A 14,308-nucleotide genomic window follows, 5' to 3' on the forward strand; every position below is an offset into this window, starting at 1 on the left:
AGTGGAAAAAGAAACAGGACTATTAAGCTACTTTAACTTGTCCTGAATAATTAGAAAGTACATATGCCCTCATACTAGGTTTTATAAAAGCCAAAAATATTAATATCCAAATAGCAAAAAAAAATAATTAAAAACTGACTCAGCTATACATATAATCATATGCCTAGTGACCTAACAGGATAAGAACATGAATTAAAGTGCTCGGATTAAATTCACCACCCTATGAAATATGAAACTCAATCTTCATATATTTATGAAATACAATTTAATTATTTAACCCTTTAATTACATTATTAACATTTATAAAGACTATAATTCACGCATTTGATTAATTTTTTATCCAGCTGCACACACATAAGCATGTCTGGTCTTAGCTAAAAAAAATAATGATTGATTTTTTTTTCCTTTGGATAAAAAAAGATTTACTAAATATCTATTGTAAATAAACTACTATCTTAGTAACTTTAAAGTACACAAAGGTAAGTGAAACATTTTTGTCTTCAAGGAACTTAGCATCTACTAGCACAAAAAGGTATATATCAGTAATATAAAACAGTTTAGAAAGACATTAAATAGCAAAACAGAGATACAAAAATAATGTTTTGGGAAAACTAAAAAGATATTTTCTTTTCACTGGGAAAATTAATCAAAAAAACATTGACTGCATAGTAATGGGGCTATTTTGAAAGACATTTTAAGTCTTGGCCATACAGAAAAAGTCAGGTCAACATTTAGGCCAAATGAATAGTCAGAATCAAAACAACTTGAGGCCACTTTCAAAGAACAATTTTCAATGGAAGGATAAGAAGGTAGAATTCATGACAAAGGATATTAAGATACATGGTAGGGAAAGTGTATTCTGGTCAGGTTTTACACTTGAGCTTCAGGTTAAAGACAGGGCAGCGGGAAAATAGGGATGGGTTTTGACAATGGCAATAAAATGATTAAGGTTGTGCTGTGTAAAGTGATGTGAAAAGAGACTAAAGGCAGGGTCATTTATGAAATTACTACAAACATCCAGAGGTAATGATAATTGAAATGGAGACGACAGGTCAGAGTTCGGATGTTGTAAAAGAAAAGAGAATCGACAAGATTTGGCAATTAACTTGATAGGGAAAGAAGAGAGTAGAAAGAATTAAGAATAATTAAATTACAACATTTGTTTTCAGGACCTTTAAAATTCTTTTCCTGGAACTACTGCCTCCTTCCTGTCAAACTCCTTCCTACCCTATACAAGAGCTAAAACAGCTAACATTTTTTTGAGCACTTAGTGTGTACAAGACACTGGGCAATTACTATGCAAATATTCTCTAATTTAACCCTTAACCTTAGAGGTAAGTACTGTTATACCCATTTTACTGATGAGGAAACTGAAGCTTGATATGGCTCATCAAATTTCCCAAGGTCACATACAGTAAGTGTACAGATGTTAACTAATGCACATAATCACTGAAAGTGTTTGCTTTTAATAAATTTACACAGGTACAGTGGTACACGCCTGTAGTCCCAGCTACTCAGAAAGATGAGTTAGAAGGAGTTCAAGACCTCTGCTGTTAAAACAAAACAGTGTTAAGCTGATAATAAATTTAAAATGGAATCCTTCATAGGGGTAAATACACTTTTAAAAGAAATTCAGAAGGTAACAAGATCTTCAAAATCCAATGGAACAAAGTCACATGAAGGAAATGGAAGAGTAACAGGGTAGAGACACTGGGTAGAGATGCCTCATCACAAATTCAAGGGCTATGGGAAAAAATAAGCTTTTCCTTTTGTACTCATACTACTTATACCCCAAGTCATCATCTGCACCATCTGCCAAAAGACCAACATTTCTCAACTACTATTCTTTAAGGCACAATGGTTGCCACTCTATCATATACTATTGGTAGGAGACTCGTAAACTCCTTTAAAAACACTGATCACGTATAGTTGAACCCCCATAGTTGACAACTCCCTTAACTTAACCTAATTTTTATAGACCAGATATGCACCTCATGTACGAATCAGTATAGCAGACCTTATGTTGACCACTTCCGTACGTTGACTAGTTTATTATAGTCCCGTATGTGGTCAGCTTACAGAGGTTCTACTACATTAACATCTGCATCCTCTAGAATGTAATTAGCTGCCAAATGACGGAGTAAACAATTAAATTCAGTTGGGCTGCCTCTCCCTAGTCCTTCCTGGCATATAGGGGTAGTGAACACCATCACAGTTTAAGGCCTACATTTTAAACAATTTCTCCATGTCTAGCCTTGAACTTGACCCCAAAAACCTTTGCCCCCAATCCTTTGTCTCCTTTTCATTTTTGAATCTGATAACTCTGGGTTATCCTTGACCCTTAACTTTTTGAGGACATGGATAAACCTGGTTGACTTATTTCTGGAATCTTACTAGATCCCAGAAAAATTCCAAGTGTTCCCTAACCCACAAACTTCTTCCTCAGTTATGAAGAAAGGATTTTCCATGAGCTCTAACAAAACACATGTTAAATCATGATCGATAACTAGTAGGCTATGCAGAGATTGTGAGAGATGTGGATAAGATGAGCTTTGAATGCTCTTGGCTTTAATTAGTATATACTTTCCCAGAGAAACAACACATTAAGTAGAGTAGTAAGGTTCCCAGATACCCCCCAACAAGAAAACCAAAACCAAAACAACACTATATTTAACCCATGGTGAAGTTAATTACAGAATGACAATCACATTTTATTTTATGTTTTCATTATAAAGATTTAGCTCTTCTATATTAAGAAATAAAAAGCTGCTGATAGCTAATTCTGATTAACAACATTTGAGTATTCAAACTAAGAGGACAATGAATTATCATTAATAATCTTGCAAGTATCAAGCAGAGCAATAAATTGGTGAATATAATCAAACTATATAGTAAGTAGTAAGCTAACAAACACATACATTTTGAAAGCACCATATACACCCACTTCTATAACTGCAGACTAAAATAAAGCAAAAATTTTAAAGCAAATTAAATTATTAATATTGCAGATTCCAGATTTACTACTTAAAAAAGGATAAAACTACTAAATAACTTTTTAAACTTTCCATTACTTCACACTAGGCCTGTTAAGAAAATGCACTATAGTTCAATCTTCATACATAAATTCTTGCCACCTCCTTAATTTAGGGTGTAGAACACATTTTGCTAACATCATTTTATTAAAAAGAATAGAGCTAGAATAATCTGGCATGCCTCACTCATCTAAAGTGCCAAATCTAAGTTTGTTCTTCACAAACAGAAATTAAATATTCTTCTTTTTGGATACATACATCTATAATTGTAGACATACCCTATTTAAAACAAATTTGATGTATATAGATACAGGTTTAAACAAAGAAACAAATTATAGGCTGATTGTTCACTTTACAAAAGGAGTCACAAAAATATTCCTTTAATTATTAAGTTTACCAGTATAGTTAAAACATTTTTAAATCAATTTATAAGCTTTTCAGAAATAACTTATAATATAAAATTAGAATATCAAGCTTCAAAAGCTCCCATTATTATTGTCCATGTCATAATAGCTTGACAAATGTAGGTAAAAATAATAAACAGCCAAAAGTGGCACAGAAATGTGTTTTTAGGATAGTTAGTGATATATATTTTATAACTATCCCAATAATCATAAACCTACCAAATTCTCCTTTAAAAATATACTAACAGGTCAGATGTGATGGTTCATGTCTATAATCCTTGCACTTTGGAAGGCAAAAACGGGAGGACTTGAGGCCAGGAGTTCAAGATCAGCCTGGGCAATATAGTGAGACCTCAACTTTTAAAAAAAATTAAAAAATTAGGCAGATATAGTGGCACACACCTGTAGTACCAGCTACTCAGGAGGCTGAGCCAGAAGGATCACTTGAGCAAGGAATTTGAAGCTGCAGTGAGCTAGGATCCCTTTCTAGCCTAGGTGACAGAGCAAGAAACAAAGAAACTTGTTTCTTTTTTGAAACAAGGTACATATATATATACACACACATACACACACATATATATTTTATACATATACATATATATAATTTGTCTTAGGAACCATAAAACAATAGAATCATTATGGCTAAATGTGACCTCAAGGAACCAACAGGCAAAGAGTAACTTTGCCTTCTTTTATAAGCAAGCAAGGAGTACAAGAAAAAAGAAAAATCCAAAGATCCCCATTAGCAGTGTGTTTTTTTAAGAAGTACTCCGAGACACAAGATAATATCTGGGAAAAGGAAATTCAAATCTGATGATCCAAAAATAAAGTATTTCGGACCAGCCATGAAAGGCAAAAAAGCAGGATCCTCAAGCCGGCAAATGGCCACTCCTGGCTGTGGCTTCTCATTCTGTTCATTTCCATCCTATGAATGAATCCACAAACCCTCGCAACTCCACTGAAGATCAAAATGCTATGTGTGATGTGAAGAAAGAAAATAAAACTCTCAGGACTCCTCCTCTCCCCCAACTCCTTATGCAAAATGGAAAGTAAAGACCTCAGGCACCTGTGAAGAACTAGCCCCGTGTATCATTCATTCAGGAGACTCCTTATTTGCCTTCCATAAGCAAGAACGTGCAAATGCTAACTTTACATCTGCATGCCAACTCTAGCTGCTAAAACTAAAGTCTGCTTGATTCCACACTAATGAGGAACGACAGTGTTATCTTCCCACGTGCAGAACAGAGACAAGACAGGATTGAACATCCTTCTACACACCCAGGGACATCTATGGAATTCACGCTTCCTTTACTCCCTTTTTCTCTTCTAACATTTACCTTAGCTTATGTAAAATATAGATTTTTCCAAGGTCTCACAAGAATGTAACCTTTTATCTCACTGCCCACCCATCCCCTGGTTTATTTTCTTTTTCCTTTCTGTGTGCCCTCCTCCCCTCAAATACGGAAACTTGCAAATTCCCCTTTAAAAAGAAAATAGCCACTAAATTTGTTTGTGGCTTACATTTTTCCCTAGTGTAGCCTTAATTCCGGCTTAATAAACCTCCAGTGATGGAGGTCTTTGCCTCAGTCACTTATTTTAGGTACGCAGGAATAATCTAAATGATAACAAAAAGGCAGTCTTACAAAAATTTAAGGGGATAAAGTCAAAGGAGAAATATGACAAGGATGTAGCTACTTTAGGAAAATCTGATGGTCCAACAGGGACAGCTAAAGTCTCTTGAAAAATACAAAAGAGGAAGATAAAGAGGATGAGATAGGAGGCAGAGGGTGAAAGAGGATTTGAGGAATGGGGCATGAAAAATAAAACTAAATATGTGTTACCATGTGAATTCCAGAGTATAGAAAACACCATAATACCACTCTCTCCCCTCATTAGATGTAATTACAAAGTTAGAATATAAGCATACTGCAACTTCTAAAAATTATCTGGAAATTTTTAGTATTTGCATTAAGCAGCCTGAAAACTGTATCAAAGTTGTAGAGATTTATAAACAATTTCAAGCAAGAAGTTTTTCTCACTCGGTCACCTTTCTCTTAGCCTTATAAAGGCATTTAATCATATTCACAGCATTTCTTTTAAGTAATGTTAACTATGGTTATTGATCAGAGATACTGAGTTATCAGTTATATGTTTCTGTAGCTCATAAAATGAATAGACTAAAACAACAGAGACAAATTCCTGAGCCCCAGACTCAGAAGCACAGGTAATGAACATGATGCTGTTTGGAGAAGTCATAATTCAAGGTATGTGCTATGATATCAGACCCACCGATGCTGCAGTAGCATCCATCTTACTCGTAGTTGTTTTGTGTGTGTGTGTTCACATACATACGCACATACTGGCTGCATGAAAAGTGTATGGAAAAGTATGTGGATTTTTTTTTTTTTTTTGAGACAAGAGTTTCACCTTGTCACCCTACGTAGAGTGCTGTTGCATCAAAGCTCACAGCTCACAGCAACCTCCAGCTCTTGGGCTTAGGCAATTCTCTTGCCTTGGCCACCTGAGTAGCTGGGATTACAGGCGCCCACCACAAGGCCCAGCTATTTTTTGTTTGCAGTTTGGCCAGGGCTGGGTTCGAACCTGCCACCCTCGGTATATGGGGCTGGCACCCTACTCACTGAGCCACAGGCACTGCCCCACATATGGATTTTCTTTTAATTAAGTAGGATTGTTTTTTGGGGGGTTTTTTGAGACAGAGTTTCACTTTGTCACCCTCAGTACAGTGCTATGGTGTCATAGTTCACAGCAACCTCAAACTTCTGGGCTAAAGCGATTCTCTTGTCTCAGCCTCCCAAGCAGCTGAGACTACAGGCGCCCACCACAACACCCAGCTATTTTTTTTTTTTTTTTTTTTTTTTTTAGAGATGGGGTCTTACTCTTGCTCAGACTGGTCTTGAACTCCTGAGCTCAGGTAATCTACCCACCTCAGCCTCCCAAAGTGCTAGGATTACAGGAGTGAGCCACCATGCCCCTGGGGCAAGTGGGATAGTTTTTAAACAAATTGTAGACCACTTCATCATTAGCAAAGAAACACTGCATCAAAGTAAGAAATCTTTCCTACTTAAATACAATTATGTAACATTCTGGCTTTGTTTTTGGTTTAGGTTGGGATTTTTTGGGGGGGGGTGTCACAGTTATAATAACATTATTTTAAGGAAAATAAACCATATTATAATTTTTAAATCTATTCAAATAAAGCATAAATATTTTAGTGTTTTAGAGTTTAGAAAGCCAAATGCAATTTACTTTAGGAATGCCTCAACTTATAATGTTTCAGGAGTAAAAAGAGGAAAAACTAGTAAATAAAGTAAATATGATGTTCCCTTGGGGAGTAAGCTGATCAAATTCACGCACAACGGGAAGAGTGTGAAATCTTTCAGGCCCAGAAGACTAAATTAAGTAGCTTAATCTATTATCAGGTATTATAACTATAATCATAATCATAATAACCAAAAAGAAAGAAGTAAGTTAACAAAATAAGGATTGTGGGCAAACTTGCTAACATCTGCCCAGCACTGGTCAGGAAAAGGGAGCATAGAAGCTGTGGGACCCACGAAAAAGATCACTAAATGCACTTTTCTGCTGAAGACACAGCAAGGCCTGAAGGAACATCTTTCATGCCTACTCACTCCCGTTATTTCAATTCCATGTTCACCAGACAACCTTCTAAATACTAATTCAGTTTCCCAGAACGCTTAATAGATATCCCCAATCCCTTATTTGCAATTTAGGAATCAAAGAAATTCTTAAAAACAAAAGCTCTTTCAGAACTTATCTGGCAGCACACCCTGACCTAAATGGACATGAAGTCTTTATTTACTCCACTTAATGTGAACAATTTTTTTCTGCATATAAATTAATGTATTTGATTACAGAGCACCACCCTAGATTCTATCACCATGTTTCTTAAAATTCACTACTTATTCCTTATGACTTTTATAAAATCTGAAAAATAGGGGATTCTGAGACATTTGAATAAGGGTCTCCTGGAAATAAATATAAATACTATAATTCCTGGAGAAAGAGAACCTCTCACCAGCTACTCTAGCAGCAAAAATAACTCACCATTATTTATATTTCAATACGATATAAATTTAATTAGTGTGAGTCTTATGGCAAGAATCTGATTATGTCTAGGTATGTTGGTACAGTACAGTTCTAGACCACAAAGTCAACTCCCAGGCCTTATAATCACAATGTGTGCGTGGCACATACCTACCCAGAACCTCTTTTCTAAACCTACTAGTTTCTAAGACAAAAGAGAGCCTGTTTGTCTTCTGTCTGCCCAACTGACCTGTCAGAAGACAAACCAAGAGTTAACCTATCTCCCCTCCCAATACTACCTATTAGCCCTCACTCAACTTTCTACAAAACTTAGAAAAAGAAAAGGTAAAAGATTAAAATATAATAGAATACAGTTATCAAGTAGAAACTTAATTTTTATCAATGTAAGTTATTGGAGAATCATTGAATATTTAAGTCTGATCTCTAAGAAATTTAGCAGCTATTCTTCAAGTTTTTTAAATAAGGACGTATTACTATCTCAGATAGAGGACCCCGATGATACCAGATAGATAACAACAATGATTCTTTTCTGATTTCAGTTTAGGGCCCTAAGAATTCTAAATATTTCTTTTAATAGTTAGGTAAACAAGAGTAACCATACAAATTTTAAGTTTGAGTCTGTCCATGTTTAGATTGTCATGCCATTTACAAAACTCAACAAGAAATCGTACAAAATATGTAGCTGGCATTAACATTTATGAAACATGACAAAGTCCAAGTTTAGCCTAAAACATTCAAAGGGAAAAATTAAGAACTATATAAATAAGGCGCTGGCATTTCGTTCATGTCTGTCTCAAGTCCTTTGTGAAAGAAGACTGATAGCAAAAACAGCAAGCATACGCCGCTGCGTTTTTAAGACGGCATTCACTGACTTCATTGTAATTACTGTACAATTCTTGCAGAGAATCCGGACAATCTGAGATCTAAAAAAGAAAATTACAATCATCTTAATCTTATCACCTAAGGATAAACACTGCTTATATTTAATTATTTTATGAGCAGTTTCCAATGTCTTTCTTTTGAAACACCATTTCTAACAGCTCCCTACTAACCCACCCATCATATGGCTATGTTATTTCATTCTTCTATCACTGCACACCTACTTTAAATTTCTTATTTTTACTATATATATATGCAAGGCAACAATTAACAGCTTTGGAAATAAATCACAGAGTTAGATTTTACTATATATATGCAAGATAGCAATGAACAGCTTTGTAGATAAATCACTGTTACAGTCCCTTTTGCCCATTCTTTTATTAAAGCTGGAGGTTTTTTCCTATCAAGCTAAATAAGCTCTTTTTATAGGAATACTATTCAATTATATATTAACCTCAAATATATTCCATTTGGCTTTTTATTTTTAACGATTTTTAATTTAGGAGTTTGTCATTTTACCTTAAATGTTAAATATGCCAAAGACAAAATATACTGTATTTTTATTACCCGTTCTATTGCTATACTAACACATAACCCTAAAGCTGACAGAAAAGGTGAAAGGGAAAAGTCAATGGTGCCGATGAAAAGTGTACACTGGGTTATGACATTTTTAAAAAATGTTTAAAGTCTTCATTGTTTCATTATCAAAAGTTTTCTTTCCACAGAAGAACAGCAATGTTGTGTCACTCCATATTCTATACAAAAGTCATATCCCTAGAAATGAGAGACAGTATTATATAAAGCTGGAGTACAAGGTCAAAGAGGCAATGGTTGCCAATACATTGGTATAGAGAAAGAATATGCATCTGTTAAAAAAGAGTCTGTGGCCAAGTGGAGGAACAGTAGCAGTGTACTGCACAGACGTCCAGAAGAAGAGGAAAGAAGAAGGACCAGAGAATGCACTTCCCGCAGGAAAAAGCCAAGAGATCACAGGCACAAAGAGCTCCCAGCTGCACCACCAGCTGTCTAATTCATGCATACCTGCATCCTTCTGTTTAAGTCTAGAACATTATAACACCAGGAACCATTTTCTGACTCGCGTGTAAAGAGTACAGCCACCTGCTGATATTTCGTCCTGCTGCTCATCATCACAGCTAAAAGGAAAAACTTGGGGTAGGAAATAAAACCTGTGGCTTTCAGCATCTTTAGTAAAAAGCTGAGCAAACTCAAAATTTATTCCCATGTTCTTGATAAATAAACTTTATAAAACAACAGAAGACAGCCGTCATAATTATTCCATTTTGGCTGAAGGCAAGGCAATTTTTATTTAGTTAATTGAATAAACATACAAACAAGTATCCTTCACAAAATACTGTCAGATCAACTTGAACATTTCCATAAGTAGCTCCTGGAAAAAGTACTGATAATTCTGAAATGTAAATGATCTCTATGATTTGGTCCTCATGTTTGCTTACTGGGGATTTTTTGGTAGATATATGTCTGAAGCTATGCAGCTGGATTGGCTACTTTCCATTAATTCATACAATAAATGTCTTTTATAAGGAAATAGCAGATGTATCATGAAGAAATCAAAACAGCTGAGAGGTATACAGGAAGAATTTGCATACCATCTTTGCACAAGGATAGCTATCCTAATCTCTGTATGGTTGAAACTTAGGTATATGTGCTGCCGAAGGGGTCATGGGTAAGCCATTTGATTCAACAGTTTAATTCATTTTGTATCTTAGAGGTAAAAGAGAACTTTTTGATCCATCCCTAACTTTGGGGTCAAAATATTATTTTTCTTAGTGAGCCAGTGGAGGCCCCAAGAAACCTTCCAAAAAATTACATGGAAAACAAATACATACTATATTTTTGCCTGATTAATATGAAAAATTAATAAGACTTGTATCCCAGCATCCCACTGTCATCTCATTACTGACAAAAATCTTTGAATTAAAATGTGAGGCAATTAACACCTCAAGCTAACAAACATAAAAGTAAGTTATTTAAACAATGTTTAAACATTTGTTTATAAGACATTATACTAGAGGTCTTCCCTTTCCCTCAGGAAAAATATATTTAAAAAGAATCATCAAATAGACAAATTGTAGCAGGCAAACAAGCAAGATTCAACAGGAAAAAAAAAATCTGTACCATTTTACAATTCAAAAGTTAAATAGTATTTCTGGAACAAAGTTAATTTTAACTAGACTTTCCTGAGGTAAAGAAAACAAGATTTTTATCCTATCTATCTGTGTTACACCAAATCATTTTACTTCTATTGACCTCCGTTTCTTCATCTTTAAAATGAAAGAATTGGGCAGGGCTCAGGGGCTTATTTGTGCCTAAAATTCTAGCACTTTGGGAGGAGGAGGCAGACGGATCCCTTGAGCTTGGGAGTTTGAGCTCAGCCTGAGCAAGAACAAGACGCCATCTCTACTAAAAATACAAAAATTAGCCAGGCACCTGTAAGACAGGAGGATAACTTAAACACGGGAGTCTGAAGTTGCTGCGCGCTAGGCTGACGCCATGGCACTCTAGCCTGGGCAACACAGTGAGACTCTGCCTCAAAAAAAAAAAAAAAGAAAAGAAAAGAAAAAAGAATATATAGAGGTATGAAAGGATTGAGGGTTTCTAGGTAAAAGTGGCAGACTAGACATATCACAGGAGCTTATTTCTTATTTTCTCTCCTTTCCAAAACCTGATTGAACTAGCAGTAAAAGATTTTTGAAAGGAATAATCAATCACAGCTAAAGAAACAAGAACACAACCATTGGCAGCCAGGCGATTTCAGCACATTTGTGAAGATGGCAACAGTGCAGGAGTGTAACTAAGCAGAGTAGGCAAAGGAAGCCGCAGCTCCAACACAGGAGAACACAGCAAAGAGACGCGGAAGCACTGAACCCAGACTCTAGGCAGGTAGGAAATCAAGAGTGGGGAGCGAATGCAAGCTAGCTGAAACTCTAAGCACAAAGGCAATCGCCCAGTCACCAAGCCCATGCGGCTTCCTCAGTTTCTTATTGCTTTCTTTGTAAATACAGACAGGTAACGGAAATTCAGAAGACATTTGAAACTTGACAGAGGCCAAAATAACACAAAAAATATCCCCACAAAGGAAAAACAGAACAACAGAAAAGAATATGTTAATCTTTTATTAAGCTTTATTATAAGCTCTCCAATGCTAATTTATTTTAACCACATGCATATATTACCTTAAGAAAAATAGTTGAAGTGTGTCAACTGTTAAAAAAGGGGTTTATTCAGCAAAGTAATCAGAAGTTCTCTTTCAGCCAATTCAGATCGACTCCCAATGTAAAACTGCAGAAGCATCTAAAGTTCTTATTAAGCAACACTGTAAGTATTTCATAAAATAGTAAGTACGACAAGTACAATTACTATCACACATATATAATCTTTCACTTCCTTAAATTCTGTACAACATCTTATTTCAAATTTGTAAGACTGCAGGCTATCGACAGATACACAACTGTTTCAAAACCATAACTACTAGCATATTATCATGCTATTTCCATTATTTTAAATCTGTAAATTTAATAATTTTCAATCATTTAAATAAAATATACTTCTATTTTCCATGGGCAGCACCTGTGGCTCAAAGGATTAGGGCACCAGCCCCATATGCCAGAGGTGGCGGGTTCAAACCCAGCCCTGGCCAAAAACTGCAATAAAAAAAAATATATATATATATATATATACACACACACACACACTTCTATTTTCCAATGACACACTATAAAGTTAGTAATTATCCAGTACTTATTATGCTTTTTAAACATTTTTTATAATATAAGCAATTATAACACATCTCATGATACTAATAAAAATTAAATATTCCCTAATAATAACTATCTTAAAAACTTCTTTAAAAATCCAAAGGCTTTAAGACACGGAGAAACAAAACAGTTTGTTGCAAGGGCATACCATTTTATATCTTCTCTTGTATCCCTTTTAAAAGTGTTAGTTGAGGACTATGATATGGCTGAATTTTTAAAAGGTAAACCTCGATGCAGAAAACATGTTAAGGGTAACACATCACCATGAACTATCACCAGAAAAGCTACATTGAGTAATATGCAGAATAAACAATACAACTGAGAGGGACCCAGGAGACCCACTCACGTACTTGGTAAATGTATCTCCCACACCTACAAGCTACCTACTAAACAGAGAAGTAATTCATTCCTTTTCTCCCACAAGCTAAAATACAAACTATAAATTAGGATGTTCAAAAACAACAAAATGAAGTCCCCACATTAGGTAAGAGAAACGTGCAATTATACAATCTAGCAAAATACCCATCCAATCCTAATTACACTAAGTTAAGAAAACTCTAAATATAGGTGACATGCCACTTAATCATACATTTTAATCTGATGATCCACTTCAAAGTCATAAATAAGAAAAAGATATCCCGTGTGAGCTACAAATGGATGACTACATGATATCTGCAGCATTTCCTCCTGTCCGACAAATCTAACAAAAAACAATAAGCAAATGTTTTATTATGATATCAAGATTAATTAACACAAAAATCTAAAGAACTAAACATAATCAATAAGGAAAAAAGCATGCTCTTTGCAGAAGTAGCTAGGAACAACTAAACACAGATGAAAAACATAGAAGAGTTCCAGTGCTTACTGTCACCTTTTTCTCTTAACTCCTAAATGTTACTATAGCATTCTATCTTTGACCACCTTCCCCTATGCTGTATCCAACTTGGGCACTTTCATCCATCCCTTTGGACTACTAACTACACATAATTTGAACATTATATCTCTAGCCACCATCTCTATCCTGAGTATCAGACCAATATATACCTCAGAACGCCTTTTGACCACAATTTTTAGCACAAAGCATACCAAACTAAACTTATTCCCCACCTGTTTCTCCTACATAACTATTCTGGTTATTGGTATCATGTCCTAAAACCTGAGAGTTACCCATTCTGTTTTCTCCCCCATACTCCCTATTAATGCTGCATTAGTCACCAAGTCAAGTCCCATTCTACCTTAAGAAAAAAGATAACTGATAGAAATCTATACTCTCTGTTCTCAACACCTGTCTTGGCACTTACATATATGAGATTACTACATCAATCTAACAGTTCTTCAATCTGGCCTTTTCCTTAATTATTCCTCTATAGTGCTGCTAAAGTGATCTTTCTAGACTATAATTTGAATCATTTCTACCACTGCTTAAAATCTGTCAGTGATTCAAAATAAAAACTTAAAATCGTTAGTAGAATAACCTGTCTCTTGTCATCTTTTTAAATTTCTCTTTTCCTAATCCTCCATATAGGACACTAAATTTCAAACATACCCCACAGCAGTTCCCAGAAAAAAGTCACATAATTTCTTACCTCAATGCCTCTTCATATGTTATTGCCTCTTTCTAGAAAGTTTTTACCTTGGCATAGTAACTTCGACTAGCTCAAAACTCAGCCCAACCATTTTATGTGCCACTCGACTTCTCCGATTCCTCTTTAATCCCACTGCCTTTGATGGACACTCTTTCATGCTACATTATAATTGTCTGATTTACCACACTAAACTTTGACACTGTGAAAGTAAAATACAGTTATTATTCATTTTTGTGTACCAACAATGCCTACCCCATTTTCTGGCAATAGTAAATGATCAAAACTAACTGCGAAATGTTTATGCCTTTTTGCTTTTTTCTATAAACAAAACTAATACATAAATACAATAAAACATCTCTAGCAAACACAAAACAAAGCAGCCACTTAGGAAAAACAATAGATACCAGGCAAGAAGGTAACTGGCATAAATAAATGGGATAGAAAAAGGAAAATTAAACACATGACATCTCTTCAAATTAACTCCTGAATGCACATTGTTTTCTGATCTTTGTCTTGTATTTTTT

The 14,308-nt window shown here is 35.1% G+C and overlaps 1 protein-coding gene across 2 annotated transcripts in view; it reads right to left on the minus strand.

Annotated features, from left to right (window-relative positions):
* The window catches only part of SDHAF3 (succinate dehydrogenase complex assembly factor 3), a 72,380-nt gene that overhangs the window by 54,136 nt on the left and 3,936 nt on the right, over nucleotides 1-14,308 (minus strand). The window contains exon 2 of one of the 2 annotated variants that reach the window (XM_053553945.1): nucleotides 8,092-8,445. The exons of the other annotated variant lie outside the window; for it this stretch is intronic. Within the exon in view, the coding sequence (XP_053409920.1) occupies nucleotides 8,305-8,445 (141 nt within the window). The 3' untranslated portion in view covers nucleotides 8,092-8,304. Of the gene's footprint in view, nucleotides 1-8,091; nucleotides 8,446-14,308 lie in introns of those variants that run through there. 2 annotated transcript variants of the gene reach the window in all.

Source organism: Nycticebus coucang, chromosome 11 (assembly GCF_027406575.1).
Source record: "Nycticebus coucang isolate mNycCou1 chromosome 11, mNycCou1.pri, whole genome shotgun sequence".
NCBI classification, from domain to species: domain Eukaryota; kingdom Metazoa; phylum Chordata; class Mammalia; order Primates; family Lorisidae; genus Nycticebus; species Nycticebus coucang.